Source organism: Coenobita brevimanus, chromosome 92 (assembly GCF_032717465.1).
Source record: "Coenobita brevimanus isolate Jiangsu-jjx chromosome 92, ASM3271746v2, whole genome shotgun sequence".
In the NCBI taxonomy this organism is placed as follows: Eukaryota; Metazoa; Arthropoda; class Malacostraca; order Decapoda; family Coenobitidae; genus Coenobita; species Coenobita brevimanus.
The window spans coordinates 13,875,310-13,899,802 of record NC_137045.1 but is presented as its reverse complement, the minus strand read 5'-3'; the positions used below and the strand labels follow the sequence as shown (position 1 = coordinate 13,899,802).

Here is a 24,493-nt window from a genome sequence, read left to right as displayed (position 1 = left end):
CACACAAAATCCAATCCCACACACCCACGCATAAAATATACACGCAATTACACCTACACCTCTACCCGGACACACTGAATTAACCCTCTACTCTCTCTCTCTCTCTAATGGAGGAAATACAGTTGGATGATCTCTCCACTGTGGTGACTTTTCCTTTTTTTATTTAATCGTGCTGCTATAATGTGTTTCTTCTTTTTTTTTATTTACTCGTGCTGCTATAATGTGTTTCTTCTTACTTTTCTTCCGTCCACCTCTGTATTGCAAGAGTTAACCAATGCTCCCAGTCCTTCAAGTATGCAACAGGTTAACTCTGGCACTGTCCTTGTATTTATCATCAACGTTATTATTATTATTATTATTATATTATTATCATTATTATTATTGTTATTATTATTAAATGAACAGTGGTAGTGAGTAATGGACTGGCTTATTTTCCCTAGGCACTCTGATCACAGTTTTACTTTTTGTGTGTGTTTTTCCTTTGACATTTCTGGACGGTGTGTACCTTGTTTACTGTAGAATAGTGGGATGATGATGATGATGATGATGATGATGACTATGATAACGATTCCGCTCCTGCTGCTGCTGATAATAATGATAATAATTTAGGAACAAAGCTAGGCCATATCATGTACCCTCACTATATTCACTGACTCATATACTCAAAACAGATGATGATGATTATGGTAACGATTCCGCTGAACTGTCAATCTCTGTCTATTTAACTATCTAAAGAAATAAATGAATAACTGAACTGTCAATCGATATCTAGCTAATTATCTGAATAAATAAATAAATTAATAACAACTGTCAATCTATCTGTCTAACTAACTAACTAAATCAATAAACAGCTGGCAGGCATCCCTCTACCCAGGACTGTCATCAGGACCAACATTTTCGTGGCCGTATTAAAGTTGCAAATCCATCCTTGTGGAGTAACTTTCAGGAATATATAATAGCGATGGGGGGGTACGATGGAGGGAGGAGGAGGGATGATGGAGGGAGGGGGAGGGATGATGAAGGGAGGGGGGGAGGTATGATAGAGGGAGGGGAAGGGCTGATGGAGAGAGGGGAACGATGGAAGGAGGGGAGAGAGGAGATTTCGATCGGAGGCTATACTGTAAAAAAAAAAATCAGCCTCGTAACCTAATTTACGTATTTTTCAGTAAAAATAAATGAAAAGTTTCGCCGAGGAGGGGGGGGGTAGGAGGAGGAGTAGGAGGACTTGTGGTTACATAAATAAATAAATAAATAAACAAATACACACAAAATACAGATCTATAACACATTAAAGATAAATAAAGCCAACCATTTACCATCATAATTATAATCACTATTACTACATTCATGTTTTATTAATGGGATGAACTGAAATGGACTACAGACATAGCATCCAAAACATAGGGGCCCATCATCATCATAAAAACTATACACCTCAACTATCACCAAAAGAGCACACTATCCTCTAAATTAAACCGCAAAAAATATATGAAAAGTAAACCCAGAGAGCCATACAGCTGAAGTGGAACGGCACACACACACACACACACACACACACACACACACACACACACACACACACACACACAAAGAGGAGTTCAGCTCTGTCGGCTTTAACTGCATATCATTTGGCGTAACGGGTAAAACAAGGCCCTGCTGCTTCACCCACATCTGGCAGGGACGGGGGCGAAAAATGGATAGGCTGTCAGTTTCGGTGTGTGTGTGTGTGTGTGTGTGTGTGTGTGTGTGTGTGTGTGTGTGTGTGTGTGTGTGTGTGTGTGTGTGTGTGTGTGTGTGTGTGTGTGTGTGTGTGTGTGTGTGTGTGTGTGTGTGTGTGTGTGTGTGTGTGTGTGTGTGTGTGTGTGTGTGTGTGTGTGTGTGTGTGTGTGTGTGTGTGTGTGTGTGTGTGTGTGTGTGTGTGTGTGTGTGTGTGTGTGTGTGTGTGTGTGTGTGTGTGTGTGTGTGTGTGTGTGTGTGTGTGTGTGTGTGTGTGTGTGTGTGTGTGTGTGTGTGTGTGTGTGTGTGTGTGTGTGTGTGTGTGTGTGTGTGTGTGTGTGTGTGTGTGTGTGTGTGTGTGTGTGTGTGTGTGTGTGTGTGTGTGTGTGTGTGTGTGTGTGTGTGTGTGTGTGTGTGTGTGTGTGTGTGTGTGTGTGTGTGTGTGTGTGTGTGTGTGTGTGTGTGTGTGCGCGCGCGCTATGGATGTTTTGAAAATGCTGATGTACGGTAAGCTATTAAAAAAAAAAAGCTGAAAAGGACATGACTCCTCTTTACAAACATTGTATAATACGTCAAGAATAAACAGACTAAAACAGATTAAAGCATGCTAACAAGAAGATATTATATTTTTTAGTAATAATAATGGCAATACCTCACGACCCCCCCCCCCCACACACACACTAAAAATAATACTGCGTTCCATATTCCGACGCTAGAAAATTAAACTGTTCGTCCTAGGTCAGTGGCAGTATAATATACACATCTATGCCGCTGCTTATTTCTACCGCAGATGATGATGATGATGATGATGATGATGATGATGATGATGATGATGACGATGATGATGATGATGATGATGATGATGATGGTGGTATTTAGTAAAGTGTACAAAAAGGTGGAAACCTGACATTGTGCCCTGATAACTGAACCTTAACTTCCACGTACTCTTTTCTTTAGCCTATGTCCACCTCTCTTCACCCGCCTCTCCACCTTAAATCCACCCGTCTCGCCACCTTAACTCCATCCTTATCTCTATCTGGTTTCCACCTTAAATCCACCTGTCTCCACCTAAAGTCCACTTTAAATCCACCTGCCTCTCCACACGACCAATCCCAGTCCAACCTAGACATCCCCAAGTCCTCCCAACAGGGCCCCTCCCTCAACCCTCTCAATATCACCCCTTCCCACAAGCCCTCCCACAACTCCCCGCATTCAGGCACCTCCCCCACAACCTACCCCGCCTTTCAAACGCCCCCACAGCTCCCCAACCCCCCAGAAAAGCCCTCAGAAGTCCCCCTGATAGTCCCCAGCCAGTCCCCGGATGTCTGGAGCGATACACCCAGGTCCCGTGATATCCAGTGGCGACAAGAGGGAGACTGCGAGAAAATTGTGCACGACTCCGGAAGAAAGAGGCATTTTGGTATGTGTGTGTTGTTTTTCCGGGTTATATGTGTTTCTTGTTTTTCTTAAGTCGATTTTTAGGGGTTCGGCTTTTCTTTTGCACATTTAATTAGTTTTTTCTTCCTCTTCATTTTCTGTAACTAACTATCTATCTAAATCTATATGCATTTTCTTCTTTTTCTTCTTCCTCCTCCTCCTCTTACATTTCCTGCATCTCTTTGGGGAGGAGGGGATTTGTGGATATCGCAAGCAATTTTTCAGACATATTTCCCAAGCTCCTTTTAGACATCATGCTGAAATGACGACAGGACAGGAAGCTGGGAGAAAAACTGTGCACTTCGGAATGAGGTATTTGTGTGTATCTTCGTCCTCATTTGGGTGTATCCTCGTCCTTATTTTGGGTATATTTGCCTTATTATTATTCTTTTTTATGGACATTTAGAGAAGGTGAGGGGGCGTAATTCAAAAACCCCTATTTTTTTGACGGCTTACGAAACTGACCAAAGAAGAAAACTACATTAAGAAAATAACTGCTGGTCTTGTTGAGGCAGAGTAATAAATGTGAACATGAAGGTACAATAAGCAAAACATATGTCGCTAAGGAAGAGGAGCTGGAAAAGCACCTAAACCCTGAAGTCTGTGTAAGATTCCCCACCCCCATCCCCACCCTCACCCCCATCCCCATCCCCACCCAGACGCGATTAAGGGGCGGGAAAAAAATGGTCGGGGATGATGAGCGCTTTAGGTCGACTCGAGGGAATTACACTTATATCAAGGGGCAGAAAAATGTACCAGTCCCCCTGCTCATAAGATTTCCGCCCGTTTTCTTTGGCTGCACACTATAATCTCCCCGCTGCTGGAGAGGGACGCCTTCGTGTGGTGGCACCGACATAATAGATCGGCTCAACTGCCTGTTATACAAACGTCCCTCGGTTACTTCTCTAATCCCCCCCGAGGAGGAGGGTGGACTGCAGGAGAAGGGCGACTTAAGCCTGCGGTCCACTGAGTTCACATAATCTCACTTTCTCTCGATCTTCTCAGTCTCTCCTAATCTCTCTATCTGCTCCAGTTACCCGTTCTGTCTACTCATCGTTTAGTCCTCTCATCTACTCCTTAACCTGTCCCTCCCCTCCCCATCTTTCCCCTCCCACCCTTACCCTCATTTTCAATTCTTCCTTCTTTCCCTTCCCCTCCTTTCCCCATCCACCAAACAGCCACCAAAGGACCAACAGGTCAGTTGCTGTTTACTTCCTTTGTACTCTGTAAACTGTACACCCTTTCCCTCAGTTTTCACTTCCCTCCCTGCACCCTCCTTCCCTTTCCCCTTCACTTTATTCTCATCCTTCCCTTATCCTTCCTCCCTCTCATCACCTACCATCATCCTGCCTTCCCCCTTCAATTCTTTTCCTCATCTCCTCCCCCTCCTACCTACTCCCCCCTCTTCTTCCTCTCCCCTTCCCCTCACTTGAAATAGCCACCTCTTCCACCCCTTACTATCTCCCCCCTCTTCCCCCCCCTTTTCTTCTCCTACCTTCCCCTCAAAACTTCATCCTCAACGCCCCGTCTTACCTCCATCCCATCCCGTATCCCCTCCCTCCTCCTCCTCCTCTTCACCCCTCCCCCTTTCCCTCTCTTTCCCTTCCCACCCCTCCACTCCAAATTTCAACTTCATAACCCTTCCCAGCTCCACCCATCCCCCAAATTCCCTCCTCCCCATCTCACCCATTCTCCCCACCTTCCCTCTTCCCTCTCCACCCCCTCTCTCCCCCTCCCCCTCACTTCCCCCCACTCCCCTGGCCTAAGTCAGTGTTTTCCTCGCTGCGTCCCAAAACTGCACTCCCCCTGACGGAACAGGATCAAGATGGCTCACCCTCTAACACCTTCTCTTCCTCCTCTTTTTCTTCCTCCCTTCCCTTTGTCTTCTTTCTTCTTCCCCAGTCTTCCTTCTTCTTTCTTCTCCCCTCGCCTTTCTTCTTCCTTCTTTTTCCCCCTTGCCCTCTTCTTTCATCTTCCTCCTTTTTCTTCCACTTCTTCGTGACTCATCTTTGTCTTCACGTTTTGCTTTGTCTCTATTTAGCTTTCCACTTCATGTTTACTTCTGCCGTGATTCCTTCCGTTTTTCTTTATTTGTCTTCATCATCATCATCATCGTTGATATCTTCATCTCCAGCTCTTTCTCCTCCTTTGTTTCCTTCCCTTGCTCCATAGTCTCTTCATCCCTTCCCCTCTCTCTCTCTCTCTCTCTCTCTCTCTCTCTCCCTCTCTCTTCTCTTCTCGTCTCCTTTCCTCCTCCTCCTCCTCTTCCTAGCAGCATCTCCAAAACTGCACAGGCTCTGACGGAGCTGGATCAAGAGGGGCTTGGCCTTTAGACCCCCCTCCCTTCTCCCCCGCCTCCAACTTTCTTCTTCTTCGTTCCTCCTCCTCCTCCTCCTCATACTCTTCCTCCTCCTCCTCCTCCTCATCTTCTCTTCCCACTTTTGGCTCTTCTGCTTCTTCCCATCTCCTACTCTTTCCGTCGTATTTTCTCTCTCTCTCTTTGACTCGTGTTCCTTGCCTCTTCCTTTTCATCTCCTTTCTTTCCCCTCTTCAGTTTTCTCCCCCCCCCCCTCATTTTTTTAGCTCATCTCTTTCATTCTCTTTTTCGTCCCTCCATTTGCCTCCTCTTGGCTTTAGTATCATTTTACATTAACCTTCTCTCTCTCTCTCTCCCCCCAAATAGTAACTGATATGAAGAGACCAATAAATTACGAGAGAGAGAGAGAGAGAGAGAGAGAGAGAGAGAGAAAGAGAGAGAGAAAGAGAGAGAGAGAGAGAGAGAGAGTGTGTCTTTGCCAAGGCTCTAATTTTTCTCACCTGCAGAAGAATTACTTAATGAAAGGATTTACATAGACACTCTCTCTCTCTCTCTCTCTCCACCAGATAAGCGGAATGGAAGGGCGTGAAATCTAAATGGGCGTAGGTAACAAAAGCTGCTTCTGCCCTTGTCTCTCAGTAATGGCCAAAATTGACGCGCGGGCTGGTCGGGCTTGGAGGCGGGCTGGGCGGAGAGGAGTGGGCGGGGAAGAGTGGGCGGGCAAGAGCGGGCGGGAAGAGTGGGCGGGCAAGAGCGGGCGGGAAGAGTGGGAGAAGAGGAGTGGGCGGGGAAGAGTGGGCTAGGAAGAGTAGGAGGGAAGAGTGGGAGAAGAGGAGTGGGCGGGGAGGAGTGGGAGGGGAAGAGTGGGCTAGGAAGAGTAGGAGGGAAAGAGTAGGAGGGAATGAGTGGGCGGAGAGGACTGGACGGGGAGGACTGGGCAGAGGGAAATGGGCGGAGAGGAGTGGGCGAAGGGGAATGGGCGGACAGAGGAGTGGGCGGAGGAGTAGGTGGCTCCCATGTTTCTATTAAAAAAAAAAAAAAAAAAAAAAAAAAAAGATGGGGGAATCACATACCTCGTTTTACTAACCTCTAAAGAAGAAATATATATATAAAAAAAAGTAAGCCTAATAAAAACCCAACTTTCAAAACACACAGACGTCACTCTTTGAACTTTGACCTTGACCCCCTGATCTTGACCTCTGATTGATTTACAGGAAAATGACTCACTACTTACTTTACTCACAAATTATTTATATATATGTGCCGTTTGATTTTGATCGGATTAGGGGTTCATGAGAAACTTTACCACCTATCCATCCATCCATTCATTCATGTTTTTATCAATTCATCTACCCATACACCCATCTTTCTATGTACCTATCCATTCATATTTCTATCCATCTACCTTTTCATCCATCTTTCTATTCATCTATCCATCCATCCATCCATATGCACACATACGTACATCCATCCATATATATACAAAGAAACCGACGCCCTTGCAAAAGCTGGTAAGTTTGGCGTCTATAAAAAGAAAATGGGAAAACACTCTATTTACATCCTGGTTTCAGACGCAGCGGGAGGGAGGCGTGGGTGGTAAGCTGATTTCCACGTGTGTTAATGCAAAATACAAAATAAAAGTGAAGAATGAGAGTAAAATCGAACTTTGAGCCGCGGTGGGGGTGAAGGAGTGGGGTACAAGGTAACTCTCACGTCCCTTTATGTATTACCATTATTATTACTATTATTATTATTATTATTATTATGTAGTAGTAGCAGTAATAGTAGTAGTAGTAGCAGTAGCAGTAGTAGTAGTAGTAATAGTATTTGTTGTTGTTGTTGTTGTTGCTGTAATAATAATAATAATAATAATAATAATAATAACATAATAATGATAATGATAATATAAAACATGACGAGTGGGGCGGAGACAGGACACTGGAGAGAGTGAAAGGAAGCAAAAGAGGGTGAGAAGGAAATGAGAGGAGGAGGAGGGAGAATACGGGGAGAGGAGAATGGATAGATGTGGAAAGGGATAGAAGGGATGGGGGGAACGAAAGGCGGGGTTCAGGAAGGGGTGCTGGAAGACGTTGAAATAAAGACAAAGAAAGGAGGGATGGATCAGGAGGGGATGGAGAGGGTTTGAGATGGGAGGGAAGATAGAGGGAGGGGGTGACGGGGTGTGGAGAGAGAGGAGAGGGATAAAGAGGGGACGATGGAGAGAAGGGGACTGGATCGAGGGAGGGAGGGGAGGAGAAAACCAAAGGTGGGGGGGGGGTAGGATAACAAAACGAACTAGCCAAAACCCTAAAAAAAACGCTCCCAACCCCAGACAGACAGACACAGACACACACACACACACACACACACACACACACACACACACCAACTTTTACAACGTGCTGTCATCCCCAGATACTTTTGTTTATCATTGGCGGGGCGGTGAGGGCAAACAATACCCCCCCCCACCCCCACCCCACCCACTGCTGCTAACGAGAGGCGGGGGTATTGACAGCCTCGACACCTTCCCTACTCATTAACGTGATGCAAGAGGCAGCAGGAGGATCGCTTCTTAAGATGGGATCGGATTCTCTTAAGATGGGATCGAATTATCTTAAGATGGGATCGTATTCTCTTAAGATGGGATCGGATTCTCTTAAATGGGATCGGATTCTCTTAAATGGGATCGGATTCTCTTAAAATGGGATCGGATTCTCTTAAATGGGATCGGATTCTCTTAAGATGGGATCGGATTCTCTGAAATGGGATCGGATTATCTTAAGATGGGATCAGATTCTCTTAAGATGGAATCGGATTCTCTTAAGATGGGATCGGATTCTCTTCCAAGGAGGATGGAGGTTTTGGGCAAGTTTATTTTTTTTCGTTTTTTTTTTCCTATCAGCAGCCGTGGCTCAGTGGGTTAGAGCGCTCCGCTCTGACCGAAGGGTCGGAGGATCGAATCCACCCAAGGGTCATTGGTAGACATCAGGAAGGGCATCCGGTCATAAAATGCTACACGCTCCAAACCAAAAGTCCTCTACCCAGGGGCAACGCCTTTGCCCTTATCCAAAAAAGGGATACCTGGAGTAAAACTCACTCTTTTATCAATTCATAACCAGACGCCTTAACCCTGAAATTGCCGGCTACATAAAAATAAATAAATAAATAAATAAACAAACTTTCCATGTCGCTCTCGTCACGGCCATCAAGCGGCCCTCTCTCTACGAATCTCATACTTGGTCTCCTCCTCCCCCTCAGATACACTCTCCCAGTCAGTCTCTCATTCCCCATTCTGACTCCAGTACTGACCAGCTAGTCCGTTCCCTGTGACCCAGTAGTCCTCCTATTTTGGGGATCTGGTTGGAACAATGGCCAGCATATCCAGCTCGCAACTATATATCTATTTATCAGTTTATCAATCTATCTAAACACCTACCTGTCTATCTGTCTGTCTATTTGTCTGTCCATCCATCCACCTATCCATCTATCTCTAACCATCCACTTATCTATCTATGTATCTGCCTATCTATATCTATCTATCTGCCTATCTATCAACCTATCTGCGTGTCCACCTATTTACCTATCTGCCTATCTATCTATCTATGTATCTATCTACACCTAGTTAGTTCTGACCTATGCATTTCTGTTTTAGTAAGTATTTTCTGACCAAACCCAATATCTTTACACACAGCCACTTCACTACTTACCAAATAAGTTTAGACACAAAACTTCAGCCCACCAGAAAATCCAACTTGGCGAATCCAGCCATTTTAAGTGAATTAGGGAGCGCTAAACTTTATAGTCTAGGCTTGGAGGGACATGAATAAAATTAGAAAACAGAAGTGTGCCATTTTGAAGTTTCGATGTAACCTCCTATTACCCCCCCCCCTCTCTCTCTCTCTCTCTCCAATCGTAACCAGCGCCCACCTCCATTTTCAGCTTCCTACCTCCCCCCAAACCTTGCTACCCTTCCTGGTTTCCTCCCCACCTACCCCTTCGTCCTCCCCTCCTGAATCCTTAACCCCTCCTTATTCAGATCCCTCCATCCCCCCTCCCTCCAACCTCTGAAACACATCCCTTACCTTCCTCCAGATCCATCCTATCTTCCATCCTACCCTACACCCTACCCCGCACCACTTTCATCTCACTCCACTCCCTACCACATATTCCACATCCCCTCCGTAATCTTTAATTCGTCATTTCTCCACTTGCACCTTCCCCTTCCCACTCTGCATATCCTGACACACATCCCCCTATCCTCTCACATATCCACTCTCCTTCCCTCCCTCCCACCTCCACTCTATGCCAAATGTTCCCTCCACCTCTCCCCTACTCTTAATCTTTAATTCTCTCTCAGTCACCCCCCTACTCTCCCCGTTACCCCCCTACTCTCCCCTCCCACACACACCACACCCAGACACACATCCTCCTACCGTCTCACATATCCACTCTCCCTCCCTCGCACCCTCCACTCCCTGCCAAATGTTCCCTTCCCCCCTCCCCCACCCTCAGTCTTTGGTTCTTTTTCCCTCCGATCCCCCCAGCCCCCCGCCCCCGACACCATCACCATCACCCCCCGACACAAAATCTGGCTTTTACTGTTATCAAGTCGCTCTCCTGTCGCCGTATTCCCTCCCTCTTCCAATTTTTAGTCCCTGCCCACATCCTCCCTTCCTTTTCTCCGTTCCAAACACATTCCCCGACCTGCTCGATTTGTTTTACACCCTCCCTCTTTCTCCCTCCCTCCTCGATCTCTTGTTCTTTCCCACCCACACCCTCCTTTTGCCAGCCTTCACTCCTCGACACATCCTCCTACTTCGTCACGGTACATCTTTCCCATTTCCTCTCCCCTCCCCTCACCCCTCGTTCCCTTTTCCACTCCCTTCTTCCCTCCCTCGATCCCCTTCTCTCTCCATTTACCCCACCCTCGATCCTTCGTTCCTCCTGCCCCCCTCTTCCAACTCTCGATCTTATAGCCCTTCCTTCTCACCATCCACTCCCCCACCCCCACTCCCGATTTTTAATTCCCCCTTCTTGCCGTCCCCTTCAAAACCCACCCCCAGCACCTCCCACGTCCTCCCTCATCCTCAAAAGCCTCCCCGCCCCTTACCCTGGCTAGATCTGTCGTCAAGTGGGCCTCCTGGACGGTGGGGCCACGTAAAATCCTTGGCTGGGTTCTCCTTGACAGTGAGGGACGTCCTCGCTCTGTCGGACCCCTGCAGCGGATGTCCACCTTTTACACTATTATTCTTTTCTTCTTTTGTCCCCGTTTGTCTCGCGCCCGTCGGTACGAATGCCTGAAGGGAACGCTGTACACTGCCACTCCTTACACTGGCACATTTCATACTGCCACACCTAACACGACATACCTCTCACTGTCAATCCTCACTTACACCTCAGACTGGCATATCTTACAATCATCTCATACTGTCACACCACGCACACAAGTCTCGCACTGCCACATTTCACATGCATTTCACAATCACACCTCATCTATCTATCTACAGCCAGACGCCCTAATCCCGTAAAGTGTGGTCACAAACAAATCGCCTCCATGTTACTTTGTCCTCTCCCATTAGGTTGCCCTCTCTCTAACTCTCACATTCCTCTCTCATATATCTCCCCATCCCCATTCGCTAGTAAAGGGTGGGTGGGGAGGAAAGGTGAAACAAGAGGGGAGAAGTGATACAGAAAATACAGGGAAGAGGACGCGAGACAAGCAGCTCGGGTGACAGGGATGGACATGGCTGCTGTGTTGGACTCTTCACCTGACATGGGCGTGGAAGAGGCATGAAGGGGGTTAGGGAGGGACAAATGGCCTTCAGGAGTTTTCGGAGGGGTGTGGAGGCGGAAGGGGAGGAGAGGGAGGAGGAGGATGGGAGAGAAGTAAAAGAAGGAAGAAAGAGGAGCGAGAGGTGAAGAGGAAAACGAAGAGGAGAAACAAGCATAAGGAGCAGTAATAATGAGGAAGAAGAAAAATGAGGGAAGAAAAGATGAAAGGATAAAAATTACGTAGAGGGAGAAGAAAAAGTGCAGAGGAAGAGGTGTAAAAACGAGGGAGAGGGACAATGAGGAGAAAGAGTGATGAAAATATGAAAGAAAAGAGGCTGGGAAAAGGAAGGGAGCAGAGAGTAGAGGTGATAACGAAGAATGAAGGAAGAGGAAGAGGAGGGGGGACAGGCCGGGGAGGTGAAGAGGGGGGAGGCAAGGGAGGGGAAGAGAAGGGGGGTGGGGAAGAGGCAGAGGAAGGGGGGGAGGACGTGGATAGGACAGGTGGGGGAACAAATGGGTTTCAGGAGCACCAATGACGCTGACACACACACTGCTTTGGATGGAGGAGGAGGAGGAGGAGGAGGAGGAGGAGGAGGGGGGGGAAATGAAGATGAAAAATAGATATATAAAGATGAAAAACAAATAAAAATAAAGAGGAAGATGGATGAGGAAGAAGAATGATGAAAGCGAAAAGACATGATGATAAAAGGTGAATGAAACTAAGAAGTAAAAAAGGAATGAGGATCAGAGGGGATGAAGAAAAAATGCATTAAAAACATACAAATGGAGAAGGGGAATAAACAAAATGATATTGAAGAAAAACAAAGTGGAAAAGGATAAACACAAGGGATGATAACAAGAATTGATGGAGAGAGAGAGAGAGAGAGAGAGTTAAATGGAGATGTGGGACGAGAAAATCTGAGAAGGAGAGGGAGAGAACAGAAGCAAAAAGTTACAGACAAGGATAGTTCTGTTTCAGCCTGTCATCGCTCCGCCGGATTGTCGAGTTGGCGATTTCGGAACCGGACACGATGGCTCTTGACACCTTTTCCTCGGCGATTTATTTTGCAGGATACTATACTATACTGATCTTTGTACGTGGCTTTAATATCTACACAAATGCATTTACAGCCAGTCAATTCACACTAAGCATCATCATCATCATCACCATCACCACAACCACCACCATCACCACCCCATCATCACCACCACCACAATTAACCACCTACAATCTATATCACCACCACTACCACCACCACCCATATCACCAACCACTCACATTCTCCCCAATAAAACTCCCATCTAATCAAACATGAATCTGATGTGGAATTGCCGCATCAAAAACTCAAACCCCACAAGGGTACCCCATACCCCATGATGGTAAAGTCTGCCCTACCATTACCAGATGAAAGAAAACGGAGGAGGCTTGAATTAACGCTACTTCTCTGTTGATTTGGTGTGTGTGTGTGTGTGTGTGTGTGTGTGTGTGTGTGTGTGTGTGTGTGTGTGTGTGTGTGTGTGCCCTAAATTTACTTGGTTTATAATAGTGTTCGATCCTAATTTTTTTTTTTATGAGACCGTATTTCACGAACCCCCCCCCCCACACACAGAGGTGTCATTTTGTAAACTTGATATCCTTATGGTGCCTCTGGGGGATAAAATTTACATGGGCGAAAATTTGGGGGGGGAGAAAAATGTAATATGAAAGGAATTTAACTATTTTTGGGGAAGAGGAGAAGGTACGGAGGTGAGAAGAGGAAGGAGGAAGAAAAAAGGAGGAAGGAGGAGGAGGAAAGGGAGATGCTAAGAAAAGGTGATGAATGGAGAAAGAGAGGAGAAATGTGAGGGATTGGGAGGGAGACAAAGAAAAGGCAGAGGAGAGAAACAGAAGCAAAGAGGAGACGAGGAGAAAAATAAGTGGGAAAAATGAGAGTGAGAGAGAGAGAGAGAGAGAGAGAGAGAGAGAGAGAGGCGACGCACCCCTTGTGTTAACACGAGTAAAAATGGAAGGGAGAAAAGGAAGGTCAGGGAGAGACGGGAGGGGTTGGAGAGGAGGTGAGAGAAACGGAGAGGGAGAGAGAGGGAGGGGGAGAGGAAGGGGGAAGATGAAGGAAAGATATGGGAAAATGGATATGAGAGAGAGAGAGAGAGAGAGAGAGAGAGAGAGAGAGAGAGAGAGCGGAGTAATCGTTTGGGAGAAAATGGAAACATGGGTGATACTATGAGGACAAAATAATTGTGTGTGTGTGTGTGTGTGTGTGTGTGTGTGTGTGTACAATGAGAGGGGGGGGATGTGCGTCTTGGCCCATTAGCAGTGTCGCTGTCCATCCATTGTTGGGGACACCACCCTCTCTCGCTCACTCTCTCACTCTATCTCCCTTTCTTACACTGGCTCACCCTCGTTCCCGCACTCTTCTGTGTGTGTGTGTGTGTGTGTGTGTGTGTGTGTGTGTGTGTGTGTGTGTGTGTGTGTGTGCGCTCTCTCTCTCTCTCAATATTTCATCCTTTCTCACCAAATTCATTCCAATATTACCTCCCCTTTCTTCCTTACCTCCCTCCCTCCCTCTCTCTTTTTTCCTCTCCCTACTCTCTCTTTTTCCCCTCTGTTCCTACCCCATCTCACTGTCTTTCTTTCTCACTTTTTATCACTTCCTTTCTAACTTTTCTTGTTCATGTTATTATTTTTTCTCTCTCCATCAGTCACTATATCCCCCCCCCTCCCTCCCTCTCTCTCTCTCTCTCTCTCTCCGACACACACACACACACAGCTTTTGCTTTAAACGAAGCCATCCAGAAGAACGAGTAAGGAAACAATATTATATATCGCCTGAAAGAGCCACTCAGCCAGAGAGAGAGAGAGAGAGAATTCACACACATACACCCATTTGTCTCTCCTGAATATCTGACATTTGAAAGGAAAAGCATTTGTTGCAATAAAATAAATAAATAAAGATAAATAGATAAACAAATAAATAAATACTAGACTGGGCAGGTAAATGGAGACTGGGTCTACCCCATTCACTACGACATATGTCACTGAGGTATAATAAAATCCACCATAAAAAAGATAATTGTATGTCGAAATAAATAAGGACGTAAGGGTATATGCATGAAAACAAAGATCGAAGGAAAGAGAGATGCACTAATTATAGGTTGAAGGAAGAAGAAAATACCTGATAATAAAGAAACCATAGCCCCTTTTCAAATCCTACCCACTTCCTTTTTCCTCACTTCATTTCTTCCCCTCCCAACTCCCTCCTCTTCACCTTACCTCCCCTCCTCTCTATGCATTTCTTCTTTCTTCTCTCCCCTCTTCCGCCTACCAATCTCCCCTCCCCTACCCCTCATTCCCTCTCTTTTATTTTGCTTCTTTTTCCCTATCTCACCTCGTCTCCTTTTTCCTCTCGTCTTTCCTCTCGTCTCCCTGTCCCTTCCCTTCCCTTCCCGTCTCTCATCTCACGCCCTCCTCTCACCTTCCTCTTGTCCCTTTCCCTTCCTACTTTTCTTTTCTCTCCTCGCCTCTCCTCTCCTCTCCTCCATTTCCCTCCCTACTTTACTTTTCTCTCCTCATCTCTCCTCTCTTCATTTTCCTTTCTTTTCTCTCCCCATCTCTCCTCTCCTCCATTTCCCTCCTTACTTTTCTTTTCTCTCCTCACCTCTCCTCTTCTCCCTTTCCATTCCTACTTTTTTTTTTTCTCACCTCACCTCTCCTCTCCTCCATTTTCCTCCTTACTTTTCTTTTCCCTCCTCACCTCTCCTCCTTTTCCCTTCTTTCTTTTCTCTCCTCACCTTGCGGAAGACGACGCGGACGGTGGCGCTGGAAAGAATCTCAGCAAGGTATTTTTTAGAGGCGCCGGCAAAAAGTTTACAGGTTCGCGTTGGAGTTCCGAACACGCCAACTTCTGTCCCAGTCTTTGTCGAACAGCGCCCCCCTGCCTCACCCTGCCTCACTCTGCTTCTTCCTGCCTCACCCCTGCTTCTTCCTGACCCACCCTGACTCACTTTATTTTTTCCTGTCTTAACCTGCCTCAACCTGTCTTACCCTGCCTCATCCTGCTTTACTCTGCCTCACCCTGACTTATTCTTCCTTACCCTGCCTTCTTTTACCTAACTCCCTCACCCTTCCTCACCCTCCCTCTTACTTTGCCTCACCCTGCCTTATTATTCCTTATTCTGCTTTCCTTTGCCTAACTCTGCCTCATCCTTCCTTACCCTGCCTCTTTCTTTGCCTCACCCTGCCTCACTCAGCCATACCCTGCCTCACCCTGCCATACCCTGCCTCACTCAGCCATACCCTGCCTTACACTGCCTCACCCAGCCTCACTCTAAGCTTCTGTAACACTGACGGTATTTCTCCCAACAAACCACGCCTCATCACGCTCTAAAAATCAGTCAAAATTTTTCGCTCGGGTTTTCATATTTTTACACATTACAAGGGCGATTTTGTTCAGACTAGGAAGGGACTCTATTAGTGAAGAGGTTAATGAAGGCTGTCTCTAACCCCTCTAGTTCGAAAATCTCTCCTATGCTGAATAAAATCGTCTGTGGATGGCAAGAATAAAACAGGGGTAAAGGAAGGCTACGTCTGTGTCTATCAATCTATCTATTTATCTATTCACCTCCTGTTCGAAATAATCCTCTTTAAGCAGAATAAAATCGTCTGTAGCTCTGTATAATAATAATAATAATAATAATAATAATAAATAATAATAATAATGATAATAAACAAGGATAACTACTACCCGTACAACAATTTACCTTTACAGCACTTTACCTTTACTGAATATCAGTTTACCTGTACTGCAAGCCACCTGTACAAAAAGCTACCTGTATAGCAAGCTACCTGTACAACAATTTACCTTTATTGCAATTTACCTGTATAACAATTTACCTGTACAACACTTGCCTTTATTGCAATATACCTGCATAGAAATTTCCATCCATCCATCATCCAATCCTACGTTGCCCCATGAGGAGCGTAGGACCCCGGGGCTAGGCAAGTTGGTCCTGACATTTAAGATGAGTGACCAGCCTCACTCATCCCTGAGTGGTATTACGTGAACAATAAATCCAAACCATCCCTTGGATATAACCCTTCACCGGCTCAATCGGATTGGAGCGCCGCAATTAGCCGCTAAACCACCAGGCGCCATAATTTGGTTATATGGTTACCACCCAGCGTAGTAAATGGTTTCCTGGTGTACAGCAAACCATTTAGCTTGTCACTCAATGTAGAGTCACCCATACGCAGATGGAACTGGAAAGAATGAAAGAAAGAAAGACAAAAGAGGGAGTGTAAAGTCACCCGTAGGCAGAAGGACGAGGAAAGAAGTAAAGAAAGACAGAAGAGGAAGGAAGGAAAGGTGGGATGAGAGGAAAGGGCAAACACCTGAGAGCAGCACTACATCGAGTATGAGGATGGTGAGCGCCCCAACCTACCACTTACCTATGTAATATGATTACCTGTGTTATTAGGGCTACTATGCCCGTAAAGGCCGGAAGAAACACGGAAATATCAAGAAGAGAGGTAGGACGGGATAGAGGTAGGGCAGAGGAGAAGAGATGACCAACAGAGAGAGAAAGACTGAAGACAAAAAGGCCCCTTCTAGTCGCCTCTTACGACAAGCAGGGACACTGGGGAGGTACTCGTATTCTTCCCCCCCCCTCCCCACCCCAGGGCAGATGCACCATTTAGAGGTAAGAGCCTTTATTGTTTTGAAGCATATCGTTTCACCCTCTCTGAAGAAGCCTTGAACAGGAAAGAAAGTTACACGAAGAAAATAATGATCCTTGCCTCTAATTGGTGCTTTAATTAATAATTATCTGTATAGAGAATGAAGTACACATTCGTCCAAATATTACCTGACTAACTTTTTTTTTTTACCTGTCCACATATTACCTGGCTACTTTTTTTTTTTTAACCTGTCCACACATTACCTGGCTACTTTTTTTACCTGTCCACATATTACCTGGCTACTTTTTTTACCTGTCCACATAATACCTGGCTACCTTTTCTTACCTGTCGACATATTACCTGGCTACCTATTTTACCTGTCCACATATTACCTGGTTACCTTTACCTGTCCACATATTACATGGCTACCTTTTTTTACCTGTCCACATAATACCTGGATACCGTCTTTACCTGTCCACCTGGTTACCTTTACATGTCCATATATTACATGACTACCCTTTTTTATCTGTCCACTTATTACCTGGCTACCTTCTTTACCTGTCCACTTATTACCTGATTACCTATTTACCTGTCCGCATAGTACCTGGCTACCTTTTTTACCTGTCCAACAAATTACCACGCTCACCTGTATAGAAATTAAGGTAGATATCCATTCACATATTACCTGTCCCTCCACCTGACAAGCTAATTATGTGTCAGTTTCATTCTTACTCTCCTGGTTCGCCCGACCAATTATTAACCCCTTCTGTACGTGTGTGTGTGTGTGTGTGTGTGTGTGTGTGTGTGTGTGTGTGTGTGTGTGATTTTTATTTTATTGCTACCACGAGATGATATTCACCTGACAAAAGGTCGGAACTAATCTCACGGTCGGAAGTAATCTCACGGCCGAGACAGTATCACGGTCGGAACTAATCTCACAGTCTAAACTAATCACACGGCCGGGATTAATTTCACGATCGGAACTAATCTCACGGTCTGAACCAATTTCACGACCGGAACTAATCTCACAGTCTGAACCAATTTCACGGTCGTAACTAATTTCACTGTCGGAACTAATCTCACGGTCAGAGCTATCTTAGACGGAACTAATCTCATGGTCAGAACTATCTCACTGACGGAACTAATCTCATGGTCGGAACTAATCTCCCGGTCAAAACTAATCTCATGGTCGGAACTAATCTCACGGTCAAAAGTAATAATATGTGAGATTTGAAACATGGCAAGCTCGGAACGTAGAATTGCGCTCTTTCTCTCTCTCTCTCTCTCTCTGTTCCGGCTTTATCCAATCTTCCGTTTCACTTCTTTCTCCTCGCCCCATGTCTCTCTCGCTCTCCCTGACCTTTCCGCCACTCTATTTTTCTCTCGTATTTCTTTCTACGTTGTCTTCCATCTCTCTCTCTCTCTCTAACACATCTACGAGCCTACGACAGTGACCGAAAAAGAAATAAATTGAATGTGGCAAGGAACAAAGGTCTTCCAAAGGGCATATTAGGATTTATTGGAGTATTATCATTTGAGAGAGAGAGAGAGAGAGAGAGAGAGAGAGAGAGAGAGAGAGAGATCCCCCTCATCACAGCCTAAATCTCTCTCCCTTGGTCATAACGCCGGATCACCCACCACGGACCTTAAGTCTGTGTGGTCCGTTTTATTCTCTCTCTCTCTCTCTCTCTCTCTCTCTCCCAATTAAACAAACCACACCTCCCCCAATTTTTCACTCATCCCTAATTGTTTCCCAACCTTTCGATCCACTCCATTAATCACCATCCATCCGCTCGCTTCGTTCACCCTCCAATTACATTTTTTTTGACTTTGTGAGCTACGTCGTTGATTAGGAGCTGATTACTTTGAGGCAGGTTCGATTATCTGAGAAGCCCCCGTAGCCGAAAAATTATAGATGGATAGTTGGGGGTGTTTTTTGTGGAGTGAGAGGGATATTAGTGTTGTGGGTTTTAGTGGTTGGGTCTTGTACTTTAGGTGAAGGAGGACGCGAGGTCGAACCCAAGTTGGAGATAACAGTCTGGGCGAGAAATACTGTGTCATTATTTTTCAGTCTATCTATCCATCGTCTATCTGCCTATCTATGTGTGTGTGTGTGTGTGTGTGTGTGTGTGTGTGATCATTAGAAAGTAGGACGACTAGTAAATATCACTCACACTGACGATGTTAATACAGACAACGCTTCAACAGTACGAAAAGTCACTCCAAAGCTGAATGAACTCTGAATACGGGACGAATGTAGTAAAAAAATATGATGTCAATGTTACTGATGAGTATTACTTAAGTCAACCCTCTTTCACTGGATCTAATTCTGGAGTAAACAGATAGATATAAAGGCAGATAGATAGACAGACAGACATATAGATAGACATATATACTGGCAGACAGACACAGATAGGTAAATGAAAATAAATGAATAAATAAATGCAAGAAAAGCACTCATACACCCACAGTATGTTTTATGATAATGCTCGCTTTCTTTCTTTCTTTCTTTACCTTTGGAAGGATCTTGGGGAGTGAACGAGTTAATGATGGCTGTATTTAACCACTCTAGACCAAAATGTCTTCGAATAAAATCTTAAATCATCAGCAAAAAGAAACTAAAAAAATACAATGTGGAAGAGAAGGAATACATGGGAATCAACTGCGTTTCCCATTACTGGTCTGATTCCTCATTCTTTCCCGCTTTCTCCATCACGTGAAGCCCCGTGTGTGTGTGTGTGTGTGTGTGTGTGTGTGTGTGTGTGTGTGTGTGTGTGTGTGTGTGTGTGTGTGTGTGTGTGTGTGTGTGTGTGTGTGTGTGTGTGGATGAAGCGAGGGTTTCCAAGGGCTGTGATATTGGTTTTCCTACTCTTGTGTTTTTACGCTATTTCCTGTTTCCGCATCACTGTCGCCTAATTAATAGTGGAATAGGGTTATGCTGCCTATGATGATGATGATGATGATGATGATGATGATGATAATGTGGACCCAGGCTCATCTGTCCAGCACAAGGGTAACAATGATTATGGTGGTGGAAATCAGTCTCGGGGGAAACCAGATTTGAAGAGCATATTAATCTGAAGACTATACTAACCCTCAGTCTCAGATCACTCCGGCATGAAACTACCTGGTAAAACGATAAGGGTAACAGCCACTTCCCTAACACCCACTTCAGGTGTAGGGACCCGAGGCTAGGCTGCTGGTATGGAGGTAGTCATAGGAACACGTCATATGATTCAGATGAGTAGTGGAGATTAATTCTAATGGGCTGGGAGAGGGAGATGAAAGACATTAATTCACGATTCATAATTCTGTGAGCTACTGTACCCTCTCATGATCGTGGCAACTCACTGTATTATATTCTAGCTAACATTAGATGATTCTGTTCAGCCGTGAGAGTTGCAGGAGCCGGTGTACAGAAGGATAGTGAAACAATAGCCTAGGGATCACTGAGATAACCAAACCTGTTTCACTTCAGATAGTACAACAGACAAATACACATACACAGACATACTGCCCCTCCTCACACACACACTCAACTCCCCCTCCACACACACACACACATACTCACTTACTCCCCCCACCCCCACACACACATAGGCACTCAACCTCCCCACACTCATTCACCCACCCACCAACCCAAACCCACACACTCTTCCCCCCCTCCCACTCTCCCACACGATCTTCCCCCACCACACACCAAATAACCCACTTTTCCCCCCACCCACACACCCACCCACACACCCAGAGCCCAACACAACAAAATAAAATAGGGGTGCCTGCCTCCCTCCCCCATGAATACTAATTTCCCCCCCAGATAACCCCGCCCCATTCTTCAGAGGAGCACCAATCACGGGGCAGATAAGATAAGCCCCGCCCAGCCTTCAGCCCCGGCCCAATAAACATGGAGATAACAGCTGGTTGCATTCAGAGGCCCGAGTACAAGCTTTCAAGGCGGAGTGAGTTATCATTACGTTTGGGAGGCTGAGGTGAGGAGGGGGGAGGGAGAGGACAGGGAGGAGGGAGGGAAAGGAGAGAAGAGGGGGAGGGGGAGGGAGAGAAGAGAGGGGGGGGAGTTGTGAGATTGTTGCTGTTTTTGTTGTCTGTTGCTGCTATCTGGGAATTACTCTCGAATCAGGTCAGTTTAGGTTAACTATGCAAGGAAATTAGGGTATGGGTCAGGATAGGTTAGATTAGGCCTGTCAGGAATTTGAGATGTCGGTCACGTGAAGTTTGGTCATTTATAAGGTGGGTCAGGCGAAGTTAGGTCGTGTAGGAAGCTGGGGTATTAGTTCAAGTGACGTCAGGTTAGGTGAGGCCAGGGCAGGCAAAAATTGGAGGTACAGGTGAGGATCATGAAGCTTGAGACAGGAGGCTAAGGTGATGGGCTTGGAGATTTATTTATTTATTTATTTTTTCTATTAGTTGCTCCTCGCGAGGAATTGAGTTGGGGGGGGGGGTCAGGTTAGATTAGGTCAGAAGGGGATGAGTAAAGTCTGACTTCAGATACGGACGGTAGGTAATAACTAGGTCAAACCAGAGTCTTCGGGATACTGGTCAAATGAGGTTAAGTTACGTCGTTAGGTTAGTTAGGTATAGCAGAAATTTAGATATCAAGTTTGATTGGATTAAGTTAAGGTAGGGTAAGGTAGGGTAGGGTAGGGTAAGGTAGGGTAGGGAAGGGTAGGGTAGGGAAGGGTAGGGAAGGGCAGGGCAGGGCAGGGCAGGGCAGTGCAGGGCAGGGAAAGGTAGGGTAGGGTAGGGTAGGGTAGGGTAGGGTAGGTTGGGTTGGGTTAAGTTAGGTTAAGTTGGGTTAGCATAAGTTAGGCTAGCATAGGTTAAGTTAGGTCAGGTGAGGTGAGGTGAGGTAAAGTAAGGTAAAAGAAAGTAAGGTTAGGTTAGATAACATTAGGTTAGGTTGGGTTAGGTTACGCTGGGTTGGGTTAGTTTAGATTAGGCTAGGTTAGGTCAAGCTTAGTTAAGCTAAGTTAATCCCACGCCACATACACCATCTAGTATTATCAAATAGTTAACATGAAAATGGGGCACCGTACAAGAGGGGTTAATGAAGTGAGTGTTGTCCGCATCAGCACGGTTAATTAGTGCTATGGTGAATGAGCCTATTGGTGGCATGGTTAATGGCGAGGTTAATTTATCGGTTTTAATTGATGATGGTTAATTAGGGTGGTGTTGGTGATGAAGTGAGGTGGAATTGTTTTTTTGTCTATCTTTTTAATCTCTCGAGATGTCTATCTGTCTGTTATTTGCCTCTTTAATCTATCTGTGTCTGCCTGACTCTCTCTTGTCGTATCTCGTTCATTTGTCCTGTCCATCTTGTTCATTCTCTCTCTCTCTCTCTCTCTCTCTCTCTCTCTCTCTCTCTCATAAATTCAACTATTGCCCCTCCTCCCGCCTCCTTATCTCCCCTATTATTTCCTTCCTCCGTGAAATAAATAAATTCTCTCCCATATATAGAATCCCGAGACCTCATAAGTCTACTCGTCCATCTCTGAAAATTTCCCTTCCTTTCAGTATAAGTGTCCTCTTCCTTCCCTAAAAATCCTCCTCCCAGCCATGAAAATTTCCCTAAGTCCCTTTTAAACTGCTCTTCACTCGTTGGAAATTTCCCGTCATTCACCAAAATATTTCATTTGTCGAAAATTTTCCTCCATTCCATAAAAATTTCCTTCACTTCCCTAAAAATTTTTCATTTCCATTACCATAAAAATTTTCCTCACTCCCTAAAAATTGCCCCCATACCCCTACAAATTTTCCGTTCCCGTCCCCAAAATTTCTCTTACTTTCCTAATATTCTCCCTTATATCCCTGAAAATTTCTGTTTTCTTCCAGAATTATTAATTTTCTGTTGCAAAACAATATTTCCATTCTGTCTCACAAAATTTCCCTTCCCCCCCCCACACGTACCCCCTACTCCTCATGCCTCCCCTTCCCCTCTCCCCACACAATCCCCTTCCCTGCCATACACCGAGTGCTCCCCTAAATCCTCTTCTTTCCAATATTTACTCCCACCCTTCCCCTACAATTCCCCTCCCCTTCCCCTTCCATCCCCTCCCCGTTCTTGTCTATCTCCCTCCCACCCCTCTTCCCCCACCCCCTTCCATCTCCCCGCTCCTCATCCTCCCATTCTCCCTCACTCTCTTTTCCTCCCATACCTTCTCCCCTCTTCCTCCCCTCCCTTTCCTCTCCCTCCTTCCACCTCTCTGCTCCTCATCCCCCCCATTCTTCTTTCATCTTCCCCTCCCCACACCCTTCTCAACTCCCACCACCCACCTCCCCCTCTCTTCCCCTCTACATACCCACTCCTTCCTCCCTCCCTACCTACCAGGCATGGAGTAATTACATTGGTTTGGGTCAATTACAATCACAAATATAATTACTTGTCCTATTACTCAATTACAAATGGAGTTACAATTACATGGAAGAAAAAAATTATCTAATTTGAAAACAAAATTTATGCAGCCACAATTTCTAGTCCAAAAAGAAAAACAAATCATATGAATATAAAAATGATGGATAGTTTACAGGTTAAAAGTAAATATCTCCTCTAGTTTGTGATTAAATTTAGTACCTTAAAAATGCTTGAGAAATATATAATTTTTATGAAAAAAAAAAAAAAAACCCTGATCTAGAGTACAAAACTAAAATTTAAATACAAACGGCAAATTAACTTTTTACTAACTTAAACAATATTCACCTCCATAATTTTCAACATCTCGGGTTATTAAGCATCACCCTTCAAGCAAGGAAGTAATAGATCTGTCTGTTAATCAAGAGGAGTTCACGGAAGGTGGAAGGCCCTGGCTTTGCCCTACTGGCAGTGTAGAAATTTCCAGCAATACTGATTATGCGTGACTCACTGGCTCTGCCCCCACTCCACAGCCAACACGTACTGATCTCAGAATTATAAAGATTGGACGTGTTGTCAACTCGTGATTCGTGAACTTTATAACTGTTTACATTTACACACCTGTCCCACCACATATGTTGACGTAGTCACGACAGTCAATACACACATCAGTCTCGTACAGTCTACAGATCTTAGATATACAAGTACTGGAAGTGTTATGTCATGTAATATGTTTACTTTATGGCGTATATTCTCTCTCTCTCTCTCTCTCTCTCTCTCTCTCTCTCTCTCTCTCTCTCTCTCTCTCTCTCTCCTTCTAACAATTACATTTACAATTACTTTATGTTTAAAGTTCAATTACAACTACTGGTAAATAAAATAACTGTTTACAATTACAATTACCCCCAAAAGGTGTAATTAATTGCATTTCAATTAAATTACAATTACTCCAAGCCTGCTACCTACCCATCTCCTTGCTCTTCTCTCTCCCCCCTCCCTATCCTTACCTATCTTCCTTCCCTCTCTTCTCTCCCCCCTCCCCTTCCACCCCCATCCCTCTTCCTCTTCCCATCCTCCCTACTCACCCATCATCCTCCTTCTTTCCCTTCCCACACCCTCACCATCCCCCACATTCCTCCCCCTCCTCCCCTCTTCAAATCCTCTCTCCCTCTTCCCGTCTCTACCCTTCCCTATTCTTACCTATCTCCCC

At 45.3% G+C, this 24,493-nt stretch overlaps 1 protein-coding gene across 1 annotated transcript in view; it reads right to left on the bottom strand.

The window, feature by feature from the left end:
* Positions 1-10,815, bottom strand: part of LOC145412090 (lachesin-like) — a 36,894-nt gene extending 26,079 nt beyond the window's left edge. Inside the window, exon 1 of the mRNA XM_080282007.1 lies at positions 10,581-10,815. Within this exon, the coding sequence (XP_080138133.1) occupies positions 10,581-10,815 (235 nt within the window). The remainder of the gene's footprint in view (positions 1-10,580) is intronic.
* Positions 10,816-24,493: the final 13,678 nt, after the last annotated feature.